Source organism: Pelophylax lessonae, assembly GCF_965119305.1.
Source record: "Pelophylax lessonae genome assembly, chromosome: 10".
Classification (NCBI taxonomy): Eukaryota; Metazoa; Chordata; class Amphibia; order Anura; family Ranidae; genus Pelophylax; species Pelophylax lessonae.
The window spans coordinates 96,905,578-96,932,640 of NC_138777.1; the positions used below are offsets into that span (position 1 = coordinate 96,905,578).

A 27,063-nucleotide genomic window follows, 5' to 3' on the forward strand; every position below is an offset into this window, starting at 1 on the left:
CCCATCCCAGTTCCAAATAAAATACAAAAAAACAACTCCCCTGGACTGTTCATTGACTGGGCCAAGTGTTAAAGTACTAAGATTTAATTGACTGTTGCTCTGGGTAACCCAGGGGAATCCATTCTCAGCAGCTCCCTAGGGGGCAGTGCTAAACTCGGTTCACACAGGGGATTCCTGATAGGCAGGGAGGGAGAGGGGGAGAGAAGACAGCACATTACATGTTATGACCTACCCCGAAAATAGGCCCTACCGTGTCTTTAGGTGCCAAAATAAAGATAAAGACCCGGCCTTATTTTCGGGAAACACGGTAAGTCTGTTATTGCCTTAACCACTTCAGCCACGGAAGGTTTTACCCCCTTAATGACCAGGCCATTTTTTGCGATTCGGCACTTTACGTAGTTTAACGGAAAATTGCACGGTCATACGACGATGTACCCAAATACAATTGATGTCCTTTTTTCCCCGCAAATAGAGCTTTTTTTGGTGGTATTTAATCACCTCTGCGGTTTTTATATTTTGCGCTATAAACAAAAAAACAGCGACAATTTTTAAAAAATCGCCATATTTTTACTTTCTGCTATACAACATTCCCAATAAAAAATTTTTAAAAATTTTATTTTTCTATCAGTTTAGGCTACATATTTTTGGTAAAAATAAATCCCAAAAAGCGTATTTTAATTGGTTTGCGCAAAAGTTATAGCGTTTACAAACTACGGGATAGATTTTTGGACCTTTTATTTATTTATGTTTTTATTAGTAAAGGCGGCAATCTGCAATTTTTAGCGGGACTGTGACATTGCAGCGGACAGATCGGAAACCCTAACTGACATTTTTGACCCTTTTTGGGGACCAGTGACACTAATACAGTAATCAGTGCTAAATAGCGCGACAGAAACCACATGCACTCCAGTCACAGTACTATGTGACTGGACGCAGCCGAGCTGCCCTGCCGCAGTAATATTGCGGTGGGCGGTCGGCACGTGGTAAAAAGTAGCAGTGGCATCATCAATGTACTGCACATAGCCTGTGCGGTGAGCAGAGCTGTGGGAGGGACACAGCAGGTCCAATCACAACAGGTTGCCTGCAGAAAACTAGAGGTGCGGGCAGATATAAGACCAGTCCCCTTATACAACGCAGCAGTATACAAAGCAGCAGTGATTGGTCTTTATTACAGAAGGTACCTGAAGAGAAGAAATGCTTCATGCTGGATTACTGTACAAATCTGGAAGAACAACACAAAGCATACCAAGATTCAAATAAGAATACAAAGGCCTCTTTGTTTAGGCAATATTTGATTATCTCCCATTTCAACTTTAAATTGCAGATCTAACTTTCAAGTTGACTCTTAAAAACAGTAGTCTTAAAGGACTGCGGGGTGAAATCACGGCAAAGATGTATTTAAAGTAAAAGTGAAACTTTTTAGGTGTTTACCAGCAGCAGGAACAAAGTGAAGATTTTTGTTTGGATAGAGTGGAAAGGATTAGAGCCTCTTGTCAGATATTTATTGCTGTGTTTTTTGGGAGATTTCCCCTCACTGCCTGTCAAGACAGGAAATGGGTGGAAATCTCTTTATTGGGGCATACACAAAATAAATGTAGCATGACCCCCTTGAGGGCTGCTGGTTAGTGGGAGTTCCTCTGCACTCACCTGACCCTGAGAAGTATCCAACCCGCTAGGCACTATAGGTTCAGACATTTCAGAGATGATCTCCAAAAATACACTGACACAATAAAATACAAGTTTAACTGTTTACTGAGATAAAAGGTAAAACAAACAACTTGATAAGAACAAATAGGATTCTGTAATAACAGATATTGCAGTGTCACTCCATTAAACCCTAATTACTACAAAGGAGCTCAAAAGACCAACACTGCAGGAATAAATGCTTAATCAACAAAGTATTATATTCAATGAGTGAGAGTGACCTTGCTTAACCTCTTCTAAAATCAGAACTGGCAATATCTCATGTTTACTTAATGAAAATCTATCATTATGTCAATGGGGTCCCCTTTAAGAATAGTGACTAATGAAGTTCCTGCTCTAGCAAGGCCTTGCAGAATCTTCGCCGGCAGTTGGAGCTCTTTATCACTTTTCAGTGTGATATTTGTAATCCAAATGTAGTGGTGTATTTGAATTCCTATCTGCAGTCAGTGTGTGGTGGATGCAGGTTTAAACTTGTGATTAAGGATGTCACCAGGCACTCTTTCACAGCTGCAGCGTCCACATGTGACTATCCGGTCCCCAGGCGGAATATCTCCTCACGATGCTGCGTCACTGGGAATGTTCAGCTCTCACTGTTCCAGTCAGTCAGTTCAGTTACACCGGCTCTGCACTCAGCTCAACTGGATCGGTCACCTCCCTGTGACTTCCAGCCTCTGCACCACTGAGGATGGGCTCCACTCTCTCTAGGCCGCACTCTCAGGCCTCAGTCACTGACTGTGTCCTCTGACACCTCTCAGACCGATCTATCCTCCACAAGTCCCAGAAGCAGGAGAGCACGCACTCGGCCCCCCCAAGAGGTATATCCCCTCTCCCATGATCCCTCACTCTCCCATGGCTCCCTGAGAGTATAGTCTCACCAGACTGAGGCCAGGGAACTCCACAAAAGGTTTAGAGAAAGGGGATACTCCAACAGAGTAATCAAAAGAGCCCGTAAAAAGGCAGCACTTAGAAGCTGACCTCCTCCTAACTAGGGGGGACAGACCAGCTATACCATCAAACTCCAATAAGTCATACCCTCGAATAATTACCAAATTTGGGACTCAGTGGGACCAGGTTAAGGGCATTTTGGACAAACATTGGAGAGTATTGACCGTGTCTCCACTAATTAATAAAATCGTCGGCCCAAGCCCGCTATTTTCTGCGAGGAGAGCAAAAAATCTAAAAGACAGCCTGACCCACTGGGAGTTTGTAAGGACACGGACAGGGGGCAATTGGCTATCTTCTTTACCTCCATTAAAAGGCATGTTTGCCTGTGGCAAATGCTCCATCTGCAAATTTGTCCTTAAGTCTAACTCATTTCCCAGCTGTGACGGCTCTGAATCTTTTCAAATAGACAGCTTTATCAATTGCCAGACAACACGGGTCATGTTATACCTGAAGGGTTTCACATGTACTGTTACTTTAAGGCTGGCTCACCCCAGGAGTGGTGACAAGGGTCAAGGGGCAGAGTGGCCATCTTAGACACATGTAAGAGATGCATTGATATACCGAGCTGTCCTGTAATGCATGTTGGAGTGTACAGTGAGTACTGAATAAACATCCGTTCCAGATCAGAGTCCTGTGTCTCACAACACAGAGAATATAACAGGTCATATACCAACTTATCTGCCCCTGTAATAAAACCTATATTGGAAAAACCAAAAGGCAGTTGAAAGTCAGAATTGGGGAGCATATAGCTGATATAAAGAAAAAAGATGATAACAAAACAATACCACTCCATTTCTTGGAACAGCATAACTCAAACCCTGAGGGCCTTAAAGTAAGAGGCATTTTTGCACTCAAACTCCCCCTGAGAAAATATTGGATTTTTAAAATGGGGTCACTTGCCCCCAGAGGCCTCAACATGGAACTTAGCCTTCAACCATTCCTTGAATACTGGGTTACACTTCCTACCGCAGAAATCTAGATCTGCAGCTCGGATTAATAGCTTTTTCTTTGTGGGGTCTCGTTATATTTATTATATTTATCGTTTCATTTTTCTATTTCTTTTTACCTCTATTTTGCTCCAATTCCTTCTTTAGCTCTTTACCAACTAGCATGCCCTTACATCCTCTGCTGATTATATTAATAGTCAAGACTACTTATCTCTTTGATGGATAAAATTTGTTGATGTATTTGATGGTAATTAAAAACCCCTCTGATTGATGGATCTTTACCCCCTTAGAAGTATTTTGCTTGGCCAAATGCGCTCTGCGGTCACAGTGTTTAACGTTGATTGTATTTTCAAATCTATTGCCTCTTTTCACTTGTCTGGACCAACTATTTGAATTCTGATTTCTGTTCACAGTATCCTGTATTTTTTAATTCTCAAACTTTTCATTAATATGACGTATCCCCAGGGAGGACGATCACATCATTAAGTAGCTGTGTCCTCCCAGGGTAATCTGAATGACTCCAATGGGAGTGACTTGTATTTCCCCAGTGAGGACATCTAGTTGGCAAAATACATTACTATCAGACATTAATGTCTTAAATTACAACAGATGCAAGTAATTATCTGCCTTTATAAGGGACCCTGCAGGACCTCCCCTCTAGCTCTGAGGAAACCAGCGATAGGCTGGTGAAATGCGGCAGCACCGCGTCATTCGGACTCTTCCAATGGGACATCGATGATCGTGCGCCCTACAGCCGTATCCAGCGTTAGCCGCCACCCACGTCCGGCGTGACGTCGGGCCGCAAACCGCAAGCCCTGCCTACGTGGCCCCAAACAAGCTCGTCTGAGCGAAGGAGGAACGGAGGGAACGCTAGGCCGGGCTGCACTCATCGCCATCTTCCTGCCATTACCCGGGATCCTGACCAGCCGGTATACACAATTGGCTGTCCATCATCACCATATGAGGTTTAATTTTCGCTGTTTGCCCTACTTGAAGGCTTTGGTGCCATTTACCCTGCCCCTGCAAACCCTGATTGACTTTCCCCCTACAGCACCGCTACACCTTTAGGACTGCAGCTACAGGGATATGTTCTGGCCAGACAAACACTTTGATTCTTGGCAAATTCAATCCAGCCTTCCCTGTTTTCCCAACATGACTGTCATGGCCCCTGTTATATTGGAATCTTGAGTTTATGCACCACTGGTCTGAGTACCGCTTTAGCTGCTGGGACTGCACTCTTTCATGCTTTGAGCAAGATTGCCTTGCCACCCCCCCCCCCTACTCATCACCATCAATCCCACCAGCATGTACCTGTTCATAACCAGGGTTGCTGCAATTATCCCATTATGTTTTTATCAGTGACATATGTTAAATCCTGAGTCTTCCATGTGTGTTATTTTTGTATCAATAAAATTTGCTTTTTTCACCCAATTTTTGGTGCCCTTAGTTGACCTTCTTAGGAGAACCTCTTAGTCTCCTGTCTCTTGTAGTACCTTTATTGTTTGTCAACGGTCACCAAACTAGGTGAAATCTGGAGGGATGGATTTTTCCTGCAATCTTTCAGGAACCCTCATTTAATGGCAATACCTACAGGAGTCTATTTCTCTTTTTTTCGGGTATAGTCTCTCCTGCCATCCATTTAACAATACACCTTCCACACCAAACTACATCTCCCACAATCCAATTCGCCCATTTCTGGTGAAAGCCGATCCTTCTTGTAAACTCTTAAAGGAGCACCCTAGTGGCATTAAAACGGTAAGTCGGTTATATATACTCATGACATATATACATACGTAGTAGTTCCAGCTTGGCTAAATAAAAAACAAGTTTTTTCCCTGAAACTACTTTTTAATGTATTTATCTTTAAAGTTTTAATGCAAAATCACCATACAGAGGGGGCATGGGGTTCTTCCAACCTTGCAGATGGCATATTAAAAAGTAACAAATAAAGAATAGATATTTAAAATTTACCTTCTCTGTGAGTTTTTCACCCTCTTCTTTTTTCCCATTTATCCAGGCTACTCTCTGAAGAATTCTAAGACATTGACATGGGCGGCCTTTCACAATAAGCCAACGAGCTGATTCTGGAACAAACCTGGAGCCATATAGACAATTTAGTATTTTCTAGGGGTGATTTTTACAGAAACTAGAGGTATCTGAACAAACATAAACTAGATCACCAGTAGTAGTAGGTATCCATAACAACTATTTTATATTGCCTGCTTCATTTGAAATATGAAACCTTATTGATTGCTGTGGTAAAGATATCCAGTTTTAGTATATCAGTCCTCTTTATCCCTGTATGCCTAGACCAGTGTTTCTTAACCTTTTTTTCAGTCAAGGCACCCTTTAAAATTATGGACAGTCTCGAGGCACCCTTTAAAATTTTGGACAGTCTCGAGGCAACCATTAAAATTATAAGCAATCTCAAGGCACCCTTTAAAATTATGGACAGTCTCGAGGCACCCCATTCTAAAATGTGAAAAACGACTCTAATAGTTTTAAAAAATGCAGCAACATCCACACGTTGGTCACCCAATGTTAGAGGTGATGTTTTCTTCCAAACCAAATACACTTTTGCACACTGGTACTGGCTAGTATTCCAATGTTTCTCTTCTCCGTCAACAGAGAACATCATTGGTTGTTAGGATGCCAGTATCTAGATAGTCATAATCAAGCAAGAAGGTACACTGTCAGTGCTCTGCACCTATTCCCTGCACTCAAAGTGGTGCAATCCTCTATCCAACTCGACTTGTAGATGAGAACAAATCATTCGGCAACTTTCTAATGCTTCAGCCTTGCAGCCCCTCAATAGACCAGGGTAGTCTGGAAACACTGTGAAACGACAAACAAACACAAGGGCGCACCGGCCTAGTGCATTATCCTTAAAACAGATTTATTAAAATGATGAATTAAAATCACTCACAAACGAGTTCTTGATAAAAGGCACATCAAACAAGCATAAAATCCTCAGCATCGAGATCGGGATTCCATCGTCCCCCGAAGCTGTACAGGCTTACCGGTTTCGAGGCAGGGCCTCTTCTTCAGAGCCTCTGAAGTAGCTGCTGAGGATTTTATGCTTACTAGGCCGGTTGTAACGCTCCTGCGTTTTTGTTATAGTGAGCTGGATTTGCAGCTGCAGAATCTCCACTCAGTAGTCATGTAGAGATGTGTTGAATTACCAGATCCAACTCTCCAGACTCATCACTGTGGACCTGCCTGCTTCAGCATACAAATACACATACACTCTATAAGATGTTCCTGGAGTGATAGGATGTATATGACAGTATAGAGGTGATGTGCTGAAGGGACAGGCGTGAGCAGTGATAGCAATGATAAGCACTTGATAGTAATGTTCAGGAGAGTGGTAGATGGTAATAGGTAGAATGCAGATAGGTTAGTAATCATGTATAGTAACAGGTGGTAAGGACAGCAGATGACATATACAGGAGAGACTAACCCAGTGCAAGGATAGATGGTAGTAGACTCAAGAGCTAGCAATCTATGTAACAGTGTAGATGATAGGATTAGTAATGCATAGATAGTAACAGGCCTTAATGTGCAGAAGTAGATAGTGTAAGTTTGTTATGAAGGAATCCCCTGTGGGGTACTTATCACTAGTGAGGTTAGTAAGTAGAAGGGTCCGGTAGTAAGGGAGTGATCCGGTAGCGAGATACGGGATCAGTAGCGAGGTTCCGGTCTGTTCCAGGTAAAGAGAATAGCTGGAGGCTCCGGCAGCATAAGACAAGGCTCTTAAGCATGCGGTTTGAACGAACAACCTGTGAGAGAAAGCCGGCGATTGAAATAGCCGCTCAGAGCGGCGCTCAGTGATGATGTCATGCGGCTTAAAGGTATATGCGTTCCACCTAACTGAAAAGGTGGGACGCAATATGCAATGAAAAATGGGCAATAAGGGTACCAAAGGTACCAGAATCTTACAGTACCCCCCCCCCCTTAAGGCCGGCTCCAGAAGGCCTATAGCACTGGTTTCTCCGGGTATTTAGAGTGAAACCTTCGTATAAGCCTGGGTGCGTGAACATCAGAAGTATCCAACCAGGTGTCGTCTTGGGGTCCATAGTTCTTCCATCTTATGAGATATTGGAGTTTTCCTCTGTGGATACGAGAATCCAAAATCTCCCTAATCTCAAATTCTTCTCCGCCTTCAACTTGTACTGGAGGTGGAGGCAAGATGGTAGGCCTTATTCCTTGGTTAGGAACATGTGGTTTCAGTAGCGACACATGAAAGATGGGATGTATTCTGAGATCTTCCGGTAAAGTGAGTGGCACTGCAGCTTTTCCAATGAGTTTCTTAATTGGGAAGGGTCCCAGAAATAAAGGTCCAAGCTTTTTGCTAGGGATCTTTAACCTTAAATTTTTCGTCGATAGCCAAACGAGGTCTCCAATAGCATATTGAGGAGAGGGTTTCCTACGAAGGTCGTAGTACCTTTTTTGTTGACTATGAGCGTGTGAGATGGTGGTATTAAGTAAACCCAGAGAGTCTTTTATTTGAGTAAGATAATCCGAGGCTACTGGGTTACTTGATGGTAGGATGCGTGGTGGAAGAAGTGTGGGATGAAACCCATAGTTTAAGTAGAACGGACTTTGCTTGGTAGTGCTGTGGGTTGCGTTGTTATAAGCAAATTCCGCCAGAGGGAGGAGGTCCACCCAATCATCCTGTAGGTATGAGGTGTAGCAACGTAGATATTGTTCAATGCACTGGTTGACTCTTTCAGTCTGTCCGTTGGTTTGAGGGTGGTAAGGAGAAGTGAGCTTTCGCTCAATCCGTAATATATGACATAGAGCTTGCCAAAACTTGGAGATGAACTGTGAACCACGGTCGGATAAAAGAGTCTTTGGAATTCCGTGTAACTTGAACACATGTTTCATTAGTAATTCCGCTGTTTGCTTAGATGAAGGTAGTCTGCGAATAGAAATGAAATGTGCCATCTTTGTCAGATGGTCCACTGACACTAGAATGGTATTAGATCCTTTGGAAGGTGGTAGTTCTACTATAAAGTCTAAGGACACAACTTCCCATGGAACCTGGGGTATTGGTAGACTGCAAAGTAGACCAGATGGTTTTGTAGTGTCAATTTTGGACCTTGCACAGATGTCACATGAAGAAACAAATTTTTGTACAGACGTCTTCATATCAGGCCACCAAAACTGCCTGGTAAGCAAATTAAGGGTTTTAGTCATACCCATATGTCCTGCCATAGGCACATCATGTGACAATTCCAAGATCTTGGTGCGCATAGTGGGGGGTATGTAGAGTTTGTCGTTGTAGTAGAGGAAGCCTTCTGCATCAGTACTTAGTTGTGGTGGAGGTGAATCCACTCCTATACTGTGCAAAATCTCTTCCTTCAGGGAACGAACAACACCAATAATACGTTCATAGGGTATTATAGGAATAGAAGGGATTTCGGCGCAGTTATCTTCGGTTAATCGTGATAGCGCATCCGCTTTTTTATTTTTGTCTGCAGGCGTGTAGGTCACTAGGAAGTTGAATCTTAGGAAGAATAATGACCATCGTACCTGCCGGTGGGAAAGAGTTTTGTTAGTCTGAAGGTATTGAAGATTTTTATGATCTGTATATATGAGTATTGGTAATCGGGTACCTTCAAGTAGATGTCGCCAATTCTCTAGTGCCAGTTTTATGGCAAGCAACTCTTTTTCACCCACTGGGTAATTCACCTCTGGGCTGCTTAGTGATTTAGAGAAGAAAGCAACTGGGTGGAGTGGTGAAGTATTTGTTGGTCGTTGGGAGAGAACTGCTCCTACTGCCATGTTTGACGCATCTACCTCCAGGATATATTGGAGGGATGGGTCTGGATGGCGTAGTATGGGAGCAGAAGTAAAGCTTATTTTAACAAGCGGAAAGCTCCATTTGCTTCTTCTGACCATTTGAATGGTTTCTTTATACTTGTAAGTTGTGTGAGAGGTCTCACAATAGCAGAGAAGTTCTTAATGAACTTCCTATAGAAGTTTGAAAATCCGAGGAATCGCTGTAATGCCTTATGAGTTGTTGGTATAGGCCAATCCAGAATACACGATATCTTGCTCATATCCATCTTGATTCCGGTTTTAGATATGATGTATCCTAGGAATAATATTTCTTCTTTATGAAATAGGCATTTTTTTAATTTCACGTATAGATTGTGTGCGAGTAATCTGGATAACACAAGTCTTACATGTTTTATATGTTCAGACAAAGATCGAGAATAGATAAGTATATCGTCCAGATATACCACGACACAGACATCAAGTAAGTCTCTGAAGATGTAATTTATGAATCGTTGGAAAGCTGCGGGAGCATTACACAACCCGAAAGGCATCACAAGATATTCGAATAATCCGTATCTGGTTCTGAATGCTGTCTTCCACTCATCTCCGTCACGGATTCGGATTAGGTTGTATGCCCCTTTTAGGTCCAATTTAGAAAAGTAGGTAGCCCCACGCACTTGTTCAATGAGTTCAGGGATGAGCGGTAAAGGATAGCGATCCTTTATCGTAATGGTATTTAATTGCCTATAGTCAATAATAGGCCTAAGACTTGAATCCTTATTGCAGACAAAGAAAAGTCCTGCAGCTGTGAAAGAAGTAGAGGGTCTGATGAACCCTTTCGCCAAATTCTCATCCAAGTATTCCTTGAGATGAGAAAGTTCATCCTGTGAAAGAGGATAAACATGACCGAAAGGCAATTTGATATTAGGGAGTAGATCGATAGAACAATCATAGTCCCTATGGGGAGGCAACACTTGAGCATTTTTCTCAAGGAAGACTTCGGTCAGATCCTGGTAGCATAGTGGTGTAATCTCATCTGACACCACAGACAGGATCTTTCCATAAGATGGGAGGTTACACGTGATCTCGCAATAGTGAGAAGGGAAGGTTAGAGTCCGTGTTTTCCAATCTATGGTTGGTTGATGTATGTGTAACCAGGGGAGTCCCAAAATAATGGGAAAATGTGGTGAAGGTAGTACATCAAAAGTGGTGGTCTCCATATGGGACTCATTAGCAGTGACAAGGAGTGCTTGTGTCTGATTGGTGATTGGACCAGAAGATAGCGGAATACCGTTAATGAAACTAACAGAGACAGGTTTAGGTTTTGAAATAATAGGTATTTTATTTAAAGTAACAAAACGTGTATCGATATAGTTCCCACAAGATCCTGTGTCGATCATAGCCTTGGTGGTGATCCTAGTTTGGTCCCACTGTAATGTCAAATGAATAAAGAGATAGGGATTAGAAAAGGAAGTTGTTAATCCCCCTAGAAAGACATGTGAACACTCACCCTCTTTTTTGCGGACAAGGGGACAGGCGCTTATGAAATGATCCGGGGAGGCGCAGTACATGCAGAGATTTCTGGATCTTCTCCTGGCTCGTTCAGTAGTCGATAAAGGTGGGCGTATGGTTCCTACCTCCATAGGAGTAGGGTCAACGGTCGATTCCCGAGAAGGACTGGACGATGGCATTCCCATCTTCTCAGCCTTTCTTTCTCGCAATCGCCTGTCAATGTTGATACTGAGTTGTATTAAGGCATCCAAAGTGCCAGGTAAATCCGCTCGGGCGAGCTCGTCTTTAACGGCTTCTGACAACCCAAGTCTGAACTGAGTTCGCAGAGATGTATCATTCCACCCTGAATCAAGGGTCCATCTTTTGAACTCTGCTACAAAGTCTTCAACAGGTCTCCTTCCTTGTTTTAAAGCCCTTAATTGGATATCAGCAGTACTCTGCCTATTGGGGTCTTCATATAAGCTAGCGAGTTCCGCTAGGAATAAAGGATAGGAATTGAGAAGAGGATCATCTTTCTCAAAGAGAGAGTCTGCCCAGGCCCGTGGATCACCCGTCAAATATGAAATAGTGTTACAGACTTTAATTTGATCAGTAGGGTAAGTACGAGGTTTTAGCAAAAAAAGCAAGTGACATGCGTTTTTGAATTCACTAAATTTTTTCCGATCACCTGTAAACACTAGAGGAGGGTTTATTTTAGGTTCAGGGGGCTGAGCAGCAGTAAACTGTGAAAGACGGGCTATCTGCTGTCTCAGAGTCTGATTTTCATCTTTTACTTCAGTAAGAGCAAGTATTAATGCATTTACTTTTTGTGTTAATTGTATCACTTGAGTGGGTAATTCTGCTGAATCCATTTTTTAGGTTCGTTCAATCTGTAACGCTCCTGCGTTTTTGTTATAGTGAGCTGGATTTGCAGCTGCAGAATCTCCACTCAGTAGTCATGTAGAGATGTGTTGAATTACCAGATCCAACTCTCCAGACTCATCACTGTGGACCCGCCTGCTTCAGCATACAAATACACATACACTCTATAAGATGTTCCTGGAGTGATAGGATGTATATGACAGTATAGAGGTGATGTGCTGAAGGGACAGGCGTGAGCAGTGATAGCAATGATAAGCACTTGATAGTAATGTTCAGGAGAGTGGTAGATGGTAATAGGTAGAATGCAGATAGGTTAGTAATCATGTATAGTAACAGGTGGTAAGGACAGCAGATGACATATACAGGAGAGACTAACCCAGTGCAAGGATGGATGGTAGTAGACTCAAGAGCTAGCAATCTATGTAACAGTGTAGATGATAGGATTAGTAATGCATAGATAGTAACAGTCCTTAATGTGCAGAAGTAGATAGTGTAAGTTTGTTATGAAGGAATCCCCTGTGGGGTACTTATCACTAGTGAGGTTAGTAAGTAGAAGGGTCCGGTAGTAAGGGAGTGATCCGGTAGCGAGATACGGGATCAGTAGCGAGGTTCCGGTCTGTTCCAGGTAAAGAGAATAGCTGGAGGCTCCGGCAGCATAAGACAAGGCTGTTAAGCATGCGGTTTGAACGAACAACCTGTGAGAGAAAGCCGGCGATTGAAATAGCCGCTCAGAGCGGCGCTCAGTGATGATGTCATGCGGCTTAAAGGTATATGCGTTCCACCTAACTGAAAAGGTGGGACGCAATATGCAATGAAAAATGGGCAATAAGGGTACCAAAGGTACCAGAATCTTACACCGGTGCGCCCTTGTGTTTGTTTGTCGTTAGATAGTCATAATGGTGCATAATGAAAACCTATTGCTTTGTGTAATTAAAAGACAAGCTTCATCCACCTGCTGGCTTTTATACAATTTTTGATAGATTTTTAGACATTTTGCCAAGGCACCCCTGAAGATCCTTTAGTGCACCCAAGGGTGCCTGGGCACCCTGGTTGAAAAAGGCTGCCCTAGACTACACTTACTTTGCTCTCCAAGTGTTTGCTACAAAGTATCTAATTTAACAATTAAAATCTAGGAGTTTTTTTTTTTCCAAATGATTAATAAAGTTACATAGTTATACCCCTTACCATGAAGTCAGGAAAAAGACATAGTATGGTGCAGAAACAGTGAACTGGAGCCAACGCCATTCTCGAATTCCATAAGCAAAGCCTGCAAGCAGAAGCTGTCCACATGTAAAACTGTAGGCAAAGAGTGTGCCAATCACAGTCCGCCCTTTAGGTGGGGTCCATTCTAGGCCTGAGAAATGTTAAAAACGTCTGATGTCATGTGTATTACTGTAAAAGCCATTTTTAAAAAAACTGTTTTAAATCCAAACTAGTATGATTATCCGAAGTCTAGTTACCACATGTGACAAGATCAAGATTGCTGTGGAAGTGTATGTGTGTAAAGTCGGCCATAGACGGTCCAAATCTCGGCCAGTTCAGCAGGGATCGGCCGAGATTCGAACCATGTACGGGCAGGCTGATTGTAGCTATATTGATCAATCAATCAACTTGGGTACAACCAACATGTTGGATCTTCCATGCAATTATTGCCAGTGGCCCCAGATTTCAGTTGCGTCCCTATCCTCCATGGATGCTGTGCATGTTGGGCTTCTTCTCACGTCCCCTCACTGCATACAGTCTGAGCACAGGCAGCGCATCTTCTCTCCCCCTCCTGCCCCTCTATCTTCCTCTCGGACAGCACACAGTTCAGATCAATTCTCTTACATACAGCCTCTATTTGCAAACTTCAATGCTACACAGCCTTTTTTATCTGGGAACTTCACAGGTCAGAACTGGAGCATAGCAGGCAGCTACACAGTGTACAGATAGAGGATGTCTGTAAAGCTGGCCACAGATGGTTCGAATCTAGGCCGGTTCAGAAGGGACTGGACAAGATTCAAACCATGTATGGGCAGGCTGAATGTACCTAAGTTGATTGATCAATTAACTTGGGTACAACCAGCCTGTCGAATTGTACATGTGATTATAGCCGCAAGCAGTAATCACTGTGTTCTGGTAGGGAAGGCTCCCCCCCCCACTAGGACAATACAATGGCTCCACAGGAGGGATTCCCCCATCAACTCTGACTGTGTTGATGGGGCATCGAGGGATTTTCTTTTCTGCAACCGATAGAAAATGGCTCCATCTAAGGCCCGCTTAAGAGAATCGATCTGAGTTGTGTGCCATGTGAGAGGAGGAGGGGGACAGCAGAAAGCCCAGAGCTGACATCAGTCAAACAGAGGAGATGAAAAGGAGGTGGATTCCAACAGGATTGTCAGCATAAGAATCCATAGAAGACTGTAGTCCTCCCACAGGTATTTACCTTCATTTTAACAGAAAGGGTTCACTTCTCAGAGGACTGGAAAGATTTGTATGTTTTAGCAGCTTACAGGGAAAAGGATGAAGCTAAAAAAAAAAAAGAAATAAATGCTTCCCTTTTAAAAAGCTCCAATTTTACATTTGGTGCATTCAAATTGGTTACAAATGAGATTAGACTCTTACCAAATGGCCATGGTCATAAGTTGAATAATTGGTATTCACAAATAGACCGCAAACTCTGGGACACTTTTGGGATGGATGTTTCAGTCTCCACGCTCCAATCTCTCCAACTAGATCTCCTCAATCTGATGGGTGCTGTATCTCACTGAATATGTCTCCCAAATTGGCACATATAAAGCAATCCCCATGCAGGAAAAAAGAAGGAGCAGCCAATAGTGTATTATCCCCGAGAACACATTTATTACATAAAATGGGGCACTTACATGAAAGAAGATAAAAACGAACATGTAGCTTCCAAGGTACAGATGATCGCGGCCGCGCTGCATGATACAGAGGAGTTGGTAAAGAGCCATCACCCTATCAGTCTGCACGTGGTATCATTTGGTTAGTTGTAACCTGCAAACCTACACTAAGAAACATTCTTTCAAATTGGAATGCACTTGTGAGGATTCACTCGTCACAATTTTTTTGTACTTTCTTATGAACTTGTTTCACCATATGTTCGATTTTTATATCTATAATTTTTTTAATACTGTGTTGTTACACATTATTCACATCCATATTTGTCTATACACCTTGATGTATACACTTTTGTACCTATATTACTGAGCGCACTAATTTACCTTTTTTATTCACATTTACTCCAATACGGTTTGGAGTCTTAGTTGCAGCCACAGTAATACTATTTAGTTTAGTTTTTGCACACCTTATTACACACATCATTGAATAATTAACTGGCAGATCCAAATAAAAAAATAGGTCATTTGCCTGCTGCCCTTCCAGCACAAACCAGGATTCCTGACCTGCGCCGACAATTCAAGTAAATCCTGACCGCTTGAACTACCTCCAGAGTGTACAGCAATCTTACTCCTGCCAACTGAGGATTAGAAAAGAAAGGCAGGACACTGTCCGGTTTTTGGTAAAACTCTAAACAAAAAAGATGGATGAGGATGTAACATCACCTTAACATGATGTTAGACCAAGAATAGAATTGTATGAGAGCATTGTCAGCTCTGACACTCCGCTTGGGGAAGTGATAGCAACCAAAGAAGCCACCTTCTGAGTCAAAGGAATAACTGTTTCTCAAGATGGTTCAAAAGGTGGCCTCTGCAAGGACAGTCAAGAGCAAATTCAAGTCCCGAAGACACAAGGATGGCCTGACAGGCGGGACGGTCTATGTTACACCCTCTATGAAGTGTGAATCAAGGAGTGAGAAACAACGTCCTCTAGAAAAAATGTATAGGGATGAATCTGACCCTTAATAGTATTTAACCCCTTGCCGACCGCCGCAAGTACATATACTGCGGCGGTCAGCCCCGTGCAGGCAAAGTGACGTATCCATACGTCACTAGCTCCCGCCGCCGCTGATGACCTGATTTGGTTCAGAACCGATCAGTCATCAGGTCCAGGCCAATGATTTTTGGCCTGGACCTGTTGATCGGTCCTGCCCAATCAGATTCTATTCTGAGCCTGTGTAATGTAAACACAGGCTCAGAAAAGACCCGCTCTTTCCTCCCATGATCCTTTTTGGATTCATCGAGAGGAAAGAGCACATCTAACTGTGAGTACTGCACCAAGGACACACACACACACACTTAGATAGGCACATTTAACCCCCGATCGCCCCCCCCCAGGTAACCCCTACACCCCCTGTCACAACACACACTGTATACAGTATATAGCATTTTCCTATATACCTGTATAAGTGTGATTTGTGGTAAAAAATGTAGCAACTTTATTAGCAAACACCTAATACGCAGTCCCCCAAGGCTGCAGGCCCAAAACAACGTTGGTCTGCCACTGTGCCACCCTGTAGGTATGTAAGTATGCAGGTACCCAGGTATGTTTTATGCAGGCACCTAGGTATGACAATATGCAAGTATATATTCTTGCCATTCATGTATTTATGTATGCAAGTACATATGTATGTAGTCCAAGGAAAATAAGCACATATGCATGCAGTTCAAGGCAATTAAGCATAGATGTATGCAGTTCAAGGCAATTAGGCATATATGAATGCAGTTCAAGGCAATTAAGCATATATGTATGCAGTTCAAGGCAATTAAGTATATATGTATGCACTTCAAGGCAATTAAGCATATATGCATGCAGTTCAAGGCAATTAAGCATATATGCGGGGGTGTGGCTGAGCAGGGAATGTGAGCGGAGCGGTCTCACGAATCCTCTAAATCATCCTTTCCCAGGCTGGACAGAGCGCTGACCCTGTGATGGAAGGCTGCAGCTAACCCTCCAGAGCATGGGGATATATCGGGCTGCATACTTTGAAGCTATTTTCGGGCGGTGAGGAGAAAATAAGGAAGGCAGGATGGCATCCACGGACCAACATGGCACCGGAACTCAACAGCGCAGCACAAGGGACACAAAGAAGCCTATAGACACAGGCACAAAAAGTAAAACCAGCCATCCTTCAGGTAAGGACAATGCAGGGGCCATCATTTTATACACCAAAAAGCTGATTGAGATGCAGGGGCAAGAAGAAGTAGAAGGAGAGTGTTCACAATGGCCAAATGGTAATACTGAGCCTGATCCTACACAAGGCCTAGGAGCAGATGCCATGTCACTGCCTGATTCAGACCAGCAGGCAGACATGGAGGATATGCAGGAGGGGGAAGATCAGCCAACTTTAATCCAGATTTTACAGGCAGTCCACAAATGTACAGCATCAGTCAATAGTGTCAAATACAGATTAGGGGGTCTGACTGAAGAAGTAGCACTCCTGTGCCAGGATTTACAAAAAATCTGTGAACGCACCATGGCTGCAGAAAGTCGCATCAGTGACATAGAAGACCAGATACCGGCTCTGATAAATTAATCCGCTCCACTGCTCGTCTAGCACATGAAAATAAAGATAAAACCATGACATTGAAAACCGACTGTGATGCAATAATATGCGTATAGTGGGACTGCCGGAAAAAGTAGAGGGCCTAGAACTTACAGAATTTGTGGAAGCATGGCTGCGAGATATGTTTGGAAAATATGCATTCTCTCTCATCTTTGCAGTTGAAGGGGCCCAACGGGTACCCACTAGAGCACTGCCAGACAATACACCCAGACCCATGTTGGCACGTATTCTACATTACCGAGATAGGGAAAAAATATTACGCCTGGCAAGGGAAATGCCTGATATCCGGTTTAATGGAGCCAAGGTGTCATTCTTTTTTTTTTCTTTTTTTCCCTTAAATTTCCTTTTTATAATCTTGCCATACTTCCCAAATCTCTACTCTGTTTTCATACCCCTGTTCTCCCCAGGGCCTTAGTAGTTCTAGTTTTCTTGTTTTCTCTACCCGTGCCTCCCATTCTTTATATGACGGAGCTTCTGTTTTCTTCCAGTTTAATGGTATTAAACTTTTTGCTGAATTTAGCAGGTGGGGGATTAAAGTTTTTTTATAGTGTTTAATCGACATTGACGTCCCATGAAAGAGACATGTCCATGGGTCTTCTTTAACCTCTATGTTGGTAATTCTTTTAATTGATGATAATAGCTCCTTCCAATATTTCTTGATTTTTGGGCAATCCCACCAAATGTGTGTCATAGTACCCGTTGCCTTACATCCTCTCCAACAGAGTTTTGAGGTCTCCGGTTGGTATCCCCCCACTTTATCTGGGGTTTTATACCACCTGGAGATCAATTTATAGTTCATTTTCGCTGTACTAATATCTATCGCAGAATTGTGAGCTAGCCTTATACATTTATCCCACTGGATTCCCTCTCTTCGAGCGCCCATTTCGCTCTCCCATTTCTCCACCATTAGATGGACTTCCTGCTCATCCTCGTTCAGTATTTTATATATATTTGAGATGTTATTCTTATTTTTTTCGGATGTGCATATTTGTTCGTATGGGTTAAACTCTTTTATTTTTCTTATTGGATGGGGTAGGGATGCCACAAAGTGTCTAAGTTGGCGATATCTCCACTCATCTAAGTTCCAGATGATTTTCTTATTTTTAAGCTCCGAAAACGTATATATTTTCCCCTTCTCCATTATGTCTTTTAGTCTGATATCTCCTTCTCCTAGCCAATTTCCGTGTTCTTTCCCTTCTCCTGGTGTAAAACATTTTGTGTCCTGTAGTGGGATTAGTGGTGAATTGTACTCCCATTTTCCTCTGTTATATATTGAGTCCCATATTTTTAGTGCATGACGTGTAATGGTGTGTGTGTCATTTTTCAATTCTCTGTATTTTGGTGGTATCCAAATGATTTTACCTAGTTTCACTCCACTTATTGTGTTTTCCATTTTTACCCAATTTTTCCTGCTTTCTTTTTTTCCCCATTCCATCACCTGTGTAAGAATTGATGCTTGGTAGTATTTTTTAATGTCTGGTAGTGCAAGTCCCCCCTCATTTTTACTTCTACTTAATGTTGTGTATTTTATCCTTGGTTTTTTATTTTTCCAAACAAACTTAGTTATTAGTGCCCTTAGTGTCCTAAAAAATGCATCTGGAATCTGTATTGGTATCATTTGGAACTTATATGAAGTTTTTGGGAGAATCGCCATTTTTATTATATTTATTCTACCCATCCATGATATAGCTCTTGGGATTAATCTGTTTATTTCTGCTTTTATTTCATTCAATAATGGAATGAAGTTAGCTGTGTATAGTTTATCTGGTGAAGGTGTTAGTTTAATTCCTAAATATTTTAATTCAAGGTGTCATTCTATCCTGACTTTTCAGCTGAGGTGCAAAGACAACGCTCCAAATTTATGGATGTCAAAAAGAGGCTGCGACAACTGGGATTGATTTATGACATGCTTCACCCAGCACGTCTGAGGGTCACAGCGGATGGCAGGGCACACTTTTTTGCTACGGCTGCTGAGGCGGTGGATTGGCTGGATGTTTATGAGCCCTCTCTTCGGCTCTAGCCCTACCAGATGGCCAGCTGGTCAACACACAGGACAGCATTATGGTTGAACTGGTTAGATTCTATACCAATTTTTATGCCTCCAAGGTGTCTTATACACCTCAGGAACTCCACAGCTGTTAATTTGAGTTGTAGTATAATATGAGTATAATATACAAACCCCAGCAGACAATATGGGTGAAAGGGCGCTGCTGTCTTTGGATGCCAACAAGTCTTTCAACAGTGTTGAGTGGGGGTACTTGTGGGTGGTATTGGAGAAGTTCGGGTTTGGCCCTAATTTTATTGCATGGATATGTTTGCTATACTTTCAGCCTAAGGTGTCCATTAGAGCAGGAGGGAAAATGTCAGCCAGTTTTCAGCTAGGGTGGGGTACAAGACAGGGTTGCCCCCTCTCCCCACTCTTGTTTGTCATGGCAATTGATCCACTGACAGCAAGCATTATGGCTCATGTCTCAATAGTGGGGTTCAGATATGGTGACCTACAGCAGAAGGTCCTACTGTATGCGGATGATATGCTGTTGTTGCTGGGGGACACAGACAACTCACTAGGAGCGGCCATGTCTACCATTGCAGACTTTGGAAAGGGACTAACGATTAACTGGTCTAAACTCTAAATCTGCTCTTCTGCAGTTGGATGAGGAAATCTCCGCCAGAAAATGTGTAGTATACCCATCATTACACTGCCCAACATCCACCCACTTCTCTAATGATGGGCATACATGATGAAAGCCATGTATTCCTTTTTTTTTTTTTTATAACTGCGTTGGAGGAATCACCTCCTACAGCGCTGACATCATAGATTTCCATATATGCTGAGCGCAAACGCTGTTTGTGTCAGAATATATATAAATCAGTGTGGCAGCTGATGGGCGTACCCGCAAGGAAAACTGGTTAACAATAGAACAGTAAAAATAAAACATTACATTGGTACCTGAAAAGTAAAAAGATGGTTACCAATATAAAACAGTAACAATAAAGTACAGTAAAAGTAGAAAGAGTAGAAGTAGAAGAGCAGAGTAAGAACAGAAAATTAACTCAAACAACAATTATTTTTGGCTTTTTTATTTTATGTTTTTTTTTTTTTTTTTTGTAACTTTTTTTTTTTTACACTTTCTATTTCTTCAACTTTAAAATGTTCCAGCTTAGGGTCTCTCAAAATGACAATCACTATCGAACATCTTTCGAGTCTCTGTGTAAGTGTGCCCTAGACTGTGCCGTGCTGTACTCTATACTAATACTCCACTAGTGTGTGGTAGAAATGGAAACATTCCCCGATGCAGAGACCAGGTTGGCCCAGACAGGAGGGACAATAAGAAAGGGTGTCACGCCTAAATCCGCGCTTCCTACAGACATGACATCTTCTTTGGCGTGCTCTTTGGGTAGGGGTACTTGGGAGGACATACGGAAAATGCCTCTTATGCAGTGACTCACAGCATCAGGTAAGGGAAGTTGGGCCGGAGAACCTCCTGGATACAGGTATGCCCTGATGATCTCATCCTGGAATTGTAGGAAGGATCCACTTCGTCATGACGCTTTGTATAGCACAAAAGCATTCAGCAAAGCCAACTGAAATAAATAAACAGACACTTTTTTTTTACCAGCGTCTGGCCTTAAAAGCAATTAAGTACGGTGACATCATCTGGTCGTTCAGGTTCACCTCTCCCATATTAAGGTTGTATTCTTGGACACAGTGGGGCTTCTCAAAAACACCAGTTGCCGTAGGAATTTGGACTGCCGTGTGTGCGTGAATGGAGGACAAAACGAAAACATTCCATGTATCCAACCACTTCACTGCAAGCAATTTGTCTGTTTTCAAGCAGGCTCTCTCCCCCGACTAAGTCGGGTATCTACAAGCCATTGGGGAAAGCCCCGGCGATTAGGTCGCACGGTGCCACATGCGCCAATTTGAAATTCAAGCAGGTGACTAAAAAGTGGCACGCTTGTATAAAAGTTGTCCACGTACAAATGGTACCCTTTTCCAAATAAGGGTGACACCAAGTCCCACACAATCTTGCTCCCTATGTAGTCTGGGCAGTTGGGGGCTCCACAATGCTATCTTTGCCCTCGTAAACACGGAAACTAAATGTATAGCCTGTGGCCCTGTTACAGAGCTTATACATCTTGACCCTGTATCTGGCACGCTTTCTGGGGATAAACTGCTTAAAAACAAGGCGGCCAGAAAACGTAATCAGGGACTCATCAATACAGACAACTTGTTGAGGCATAAACAAGGCTGCAAATGTTGATTGAAGTGGTTTACGAGGGGCCGAATTTTGTGGAGCCGGTCATATCCAGGGTCACCCCGAGGACGACTCGCCCTGGCCATGGATGCAGAAAACACGTGCATATGGTGATTTGGGTCAATGGACCAATATGACCGCAACTCACTCCTTTTAGTAATGCCCATGTTGAGGGATAGTCCCAGAAAGGTTTTATACTCGGAATCCGTTATAGGTTTCCTGCCAAATAGTCTGGCAATGGTCAAATTTGGGTTTACGGTGATGAATTGACCAGCATATGAGTTGCTTTGGTCCACAATAGGTCTGTACAGATCTTCTGTGAAAAAACAGCTCGTAAAATTCAAGGGGGGTAAAATTTGCTGTTTCCACCTGAATTCTGGGTTGGGCAGTGAATGGGGGGAAGTACCAGCACTGCAGAATCTGTGGGCTGCCAATCAGGATTTGCCAGTGCATCAGGGAGGACACTATGGGCTCTACAGCCTGTCTTTGAATTCTCTGTGGCTGCGGGCCACTACTTGTGCTAGCCACCGCACCAGCTTGAATTGCACTTATGGGACTCACCACGTCACCAACTGATACTGCAGTGCTGGTTTCACTATGACCAGGGTGTACTAGGCCGCTGGTGCTTGCCAGTTCACCAGAAGGTTGAGCGGCACTAGTACCAACACTCTGCTTCATACGAGCTCCTTGTGAGCGCTGCACCTCAGCAACTCCAGAACGGCGTCGGGTACGTCTGACCTTAGCAGGGACCACTCCATCGTCAGAGCTATCTGTCAGGGATACATTGCTCTCTACAGTTTCTTATACTGACCCTGATTCTGCCAGTGAGACTTTCCCATCGCTCTCATCTGACATGGTCACTATCCTGTAGGCCTCTTCACTAGTGTACCTCCGTTTGGAGATTTTGGCAACTACATTTATGGGTACCTAGTGCGACTCATAGGTAAAAAAGCACCTGGTTGTCGAGGACTATTTGAACCGCTACAAAAAAACTGCTAGTGCTAGCAGAGATCAGGCCTGACACTGCTAACACTGCGGTTTTGTGTGATGTGTTTTTGGAAGTGACAGTAATCTATTGATTACTGCACTTGCCTGGGTGGGGTGGGGTGGGCTAGGCAGAGGGGCTAAACGCAGGTACTGGCAGGTGTCGTGGTCGATCCTGCTAACGCTGCGTTTTGGGAACCCTAAACTATTGGGGATGCTAGTATAGTTCTGATCAGATCAAAGATATTGATCCGTTCAGACACTACACTATACTAGTAATGGAGGTGTTTAGTGTGTGTATGTGTGTGTCACTGGCAGTGGCAATCAAAGGGCTAAATTATATTTCCAAATATGCAGCGGGGATCTGCGCTGTCCTAGATAGACGCTAACTAGCGGTAACGCTAACTAATGTCACCTGTGACAATAATATAGTGATCAGTATAAAGATCTGTACACTATAAAAGTGACACTGTGACAGGGCAATTAAGGGGTTAACTGGGGGTGATCGGGGGGGTTAAATATTTATTGGGGGGGTGGCGGGTACCCTAAACCTATTTCATACAGAAACTAATGGTTGATAGCGCTAAATGAAGTCACAAGACACACTATTATATACATATACTGTATATAGTGTGCACTGTGACAGGAAGTGAATGGGTTAACTGGAGGGGTGATCAGGGGGTTAAATGTGCCTATCTAGTGCGGTGTATGTGTAGTGATTGGTGTACTTACAGTTAGCTACACTCTCCTCTCAAGCTGGAACCGAAAGGGCTCCACGAGAAAAGAGAGCAGCTTTTCCTGTGTCTGTGTTTACAAAACACAGACACAGGTCGGTCTGCCATTGGTCAGAACCGATCACCAGGACCAGGCCAAAAATTATTGGCCTGGACCTGATGACTGATCGGTTCTGTACCAAATCAGACCATCGCGGGGACAGAGGGCGTGCGGCGAGACTAAACGTCGAGACTGACGTATAGCTATGGCGGTTTGCCCAGGAGTGGTTGCCTGCTGCAGTATAACTGCGGCGGGCGGTCCTAAAGTGGTTAAAGTGGAATTCCAGATTCATCCAAACTACTGCTAAAACTGTCCCCTTCTCCATCCCAATACTTAAGCTAATCAACCTATGTAAGAAATATGCATACACTTACCTACATTCAGCCCTCTCCAGTTCGGGCACGTGATCTCCCCTGTGTCAGCCAGTGGTGGCTGCAGGGGAGGGGAGAGCGCTCCAACATTGACTAGTAAAGCCTACAGTTGTGAAATCACTCAAAAGCTTCATCCATTGTTGGCGCTCCCATCATATCCCTGCAGTGGCGCAGGCTGACACAAGGTTAACATGATCTGACTGGAGCAGCCTAAAAAAGGTAAGTACACAGCTCATACTTATACAGATTAGTCAGCATAGGTGTTCAAGGGGAGGGAACAGTTTTAAGAGTAGTCAGGATGAAGCGTGAATTCCACTTTAATTTATTCAGCCTTGAAAAATGCGGGGGCAGAAATAAAAGTTAAGAAAATATTAAGGGATGTTAAAATGTTAAATAGTCTTCCAAAGGAGCTAGTTCTAGCCAGCTCAATAGAATTCCTACAAAAGGAATGCATGAATTTCTAAATGCATAAAAATGGTTATTTATTTTAATAAGAAATAACTGTAGAATGTTGATCCAGCAAGTATATGAATACCGATCACAATAGTTTTCTCTTAGAGCAAGTTTAAAGTGGTTTTAAAGCCTAGTCATTTAGGTAAAAAAATGTTCCAGTACCTGTATCACCCAGCCCCCACCCTCTGTAACCCCCTTTACTCACAGTCCTCACTCAATCCAGTGCTGTTCCCATCTACAGCAACTCTCCCCGCTCTCAAACTCATTGCTGAGGCAGCAGAAGCCATTGACACAGGGAGCAGGGGGTGAGGTCGAGCCAAGCTGTCTGTGTCTTTGGATGCAGGCAGCGTGGCTCGGGGTCAAGCCTGCAGGTGTTGCACCATTTCAAAGAGCAGGTAAGTAAAACATGTTTGTTATTTAAAAAAAAAATAGACTTTACAATTACTTTAACAGTGCTTTATAAGGGTTTTTGCCTTTCTCTGTCACAGCGGTGGGTTAAGGGTTCTCACGACGCAAGGTTTTTTTTTCTTTATTTTTTTTACCTATTGGTTAAACTTGAAGAACACGTGTATTTTTTCAGTCTGAAAACCCATGTAAGATGTGTAACTCTGTAGTTAAAGCGGAACTTCACCCAACAGGAAAACTGTTTGGCATGTACATTTTTTAAAGGGGAGGGGGAAGTGTGTGGGTACATAGTTTTGACAGGTACCTGCCCCCACCTCCACTCGGATTGCCAATCGATCATGTGCACAGGGCAGTCATCAGAAAGTTTGGGGCCCCTTACACAGCTTTAGGCCTGGGCCCCTCCGGGCCTGACCACCAACATTCTGCAGTGCCCACCCTCTCTCACCGAATCCACCCATTGGCCATCCCACCGAGTCTTTCAGTAGCTCAGTGGGTGCCACTTCTATTTTAGCACTCTCCCTACTTAATAAATGAAAATGAATCCAATCCATCAAAGAGACCTCCCCATATATTCAGCAAAGAGACAGCCTCAAATATTTAGCAAAGAGATTTCCCAATCCAGCAAAGAGACAGCCTCATATTTATAGAAAAGAGACAGTGCAATCCAGCAAAGAGACATCCCTTCAGCTGCATCGGCTTACTCTGCAGCCACCCTGCTTTAGCAATTGCTAGTTAATACAGCAGAAACAACTCGGTTTCCTTAGTTGCGGCCCCTCGGAACACCTGGGCCCCCTACATGTGTATGGACTGTCCCCCCCTGATGGCTGCCCTGCATGTGCATGCATGTGCTGTAGGAAGCCAGCTGTGAAGCCGCAAGCTGTCATAGCTGGCATCCCACACTAAACCTGCCGGCGCAAAGAAATAGCCTGGGTGAGGACAGCGTTGGATCCCTGGACAGGTATTGTCTTTATATTAAAATTCAGCAGCTACAGAATTTTTAGCTGTTGACTTACATTTTTTTTTTCCATAGTGAAGAACCTATTTAGGAAGACCAAAGGTATTAGAAGCCTACTAATAAATTAGCACATATGGCGGCCCGCTCTAAATATATAATTATAAAGTATACATAAAAGGGTTTTAACACAGTTTAAAAATACAATTGACATCTAGCTGATCTTTCTTGCATGTACATATGCTAAAACAAAAAATGGCTTTAGGTGCTCCTAAAGTGATTGTAATAGAATCACCTTGCAAAACAACTCATTCAGTTTTAATTATAAATGAAAGGCAAAACATTTGTGTATGTATATAAAAAAAACAAAAAAAACAAAACCTTCAAAATACATTTTTTTCCCTTTTTCTTTAAGTGATCACATTCCCTCTGTTCACAGTTGCCTAAGAGCTTGGGATGGAGAAGCAGCATTACACTGAGCTTCCCACTGAATGGTTGTGCAGGGGGTGTGTGTCAGAAAAAGTCTGATCATTGGAGGAGAGCAGCCTGAGTTTCCAGCACAGCTAGAGAACTGACCATGGTATGTTCACCTGCTTGGTGTTGTCAGTTTTTAACCACTTGCGGACTGCCGCACGACTATTTACGTCGGCAGTCAGCCCCTCACAGGCAAAGCGACGTAGGGCTACGTCGCTAGCCTGTAAGGGTTTTGGGAGCGAGCGCACGCCGCCGGATGCGCGCTCCTGCTCGGTCACGGACCCCCCGCACGCGTGCCCGGCGAACCCGATGTCCGCCAGGCACTCGCGATCGTCCGTGACAGCGGGAGAAAGGCAGGCGGCTAGTGTAAACAAAGCCGCCTGTCAGTCTCCCCTGTGTAAGAATGGTGATCAAACGGTTCTACTACGTAGGACCGTTGATCACTGTTCTTAGACCCCGTTCACACTGGGGCGACCTGTCAGGCGACCTGGTCGCCTGACAGGTCACCTGCCATAGAGAAGCTGTGGACCCGTTCTAATAGGAGCGACACAAGTCGCTCCGACTTAGAAAAAGGGTCCGGAACTTCTTTGGGGCGATCCGGAGCGACCTGCATTGACTTCAATGATATGAAGTCCGTGCCGGCCGCTCCGAGGTCGCTGTGTGAGCTGCGCACCGCAACCTGTGAGGTCACCCCGGCAAGTCGGATCGCCCCAGTGTGAACGGGGTCTTACACATCAAGCCACAGCCAATCACAGTTAGAAACACGCCCCTAGGACACACTTAACCTCTCCCTCTCCAATACAGTTAACTCCTTCACTGCCAGTGTAATTTTTACATTAACAGTGCATATGTATAGCACTGATTACTGAAGTAATGTCACTGGTAACCCCAAAAGTGTCAAAAATGTCAGTCAAGGGTCCGATCTGTCCGCCCCAATGTCGCAGTCCTGCAAAAAAAAAATCGCAGATCGCCGCCATTACGCGTTAAAAAAAAACAACAAAAATCTTTCCCTTTGTTAGTAAACGCAATAACTTTTGCGCAAACCAATCAAAATACGCTTTTTGCAATTTTTTTTACCAAACATATGGTAAAAAAAAAAATTGGCCTAAAATGTTAAAAAATTTTGATTTTTACATTTTTTTGGGGGGGAATTTCATACAAAAAAATGTGATAA

The 27,063-nt window shown here is 43.4% G+C and overlaps 1 protein-coding gene across 1 annotated transcript in view; it reads right to left on the minus strand.

Moving 5' to 3' along the window:
• The window catches only part of LOC309566112 (solute carrier family 22 member 20-like), a gene marked incomplete at its 5' end in the record, with an annotated part of 102,029 nt that overhangs the window by 63,004 nt on the left and 11,962 nt on the right, over positions 1-27,063 (minus strand). Inside the window, 2 exons of the mRNA XM_082271167.1 lie at positions 5,568-5,691; positions 12,939-13,107. Coding sequence (XP_082127293.1) covers positions 5,568-5,691; positions 12,939-13,107 — 293 coding nt within the window. The remainder of the gene's footprint in view (positions 1-5,567; positions 5,692-12,938; positions 13,108-27,063) is intronic.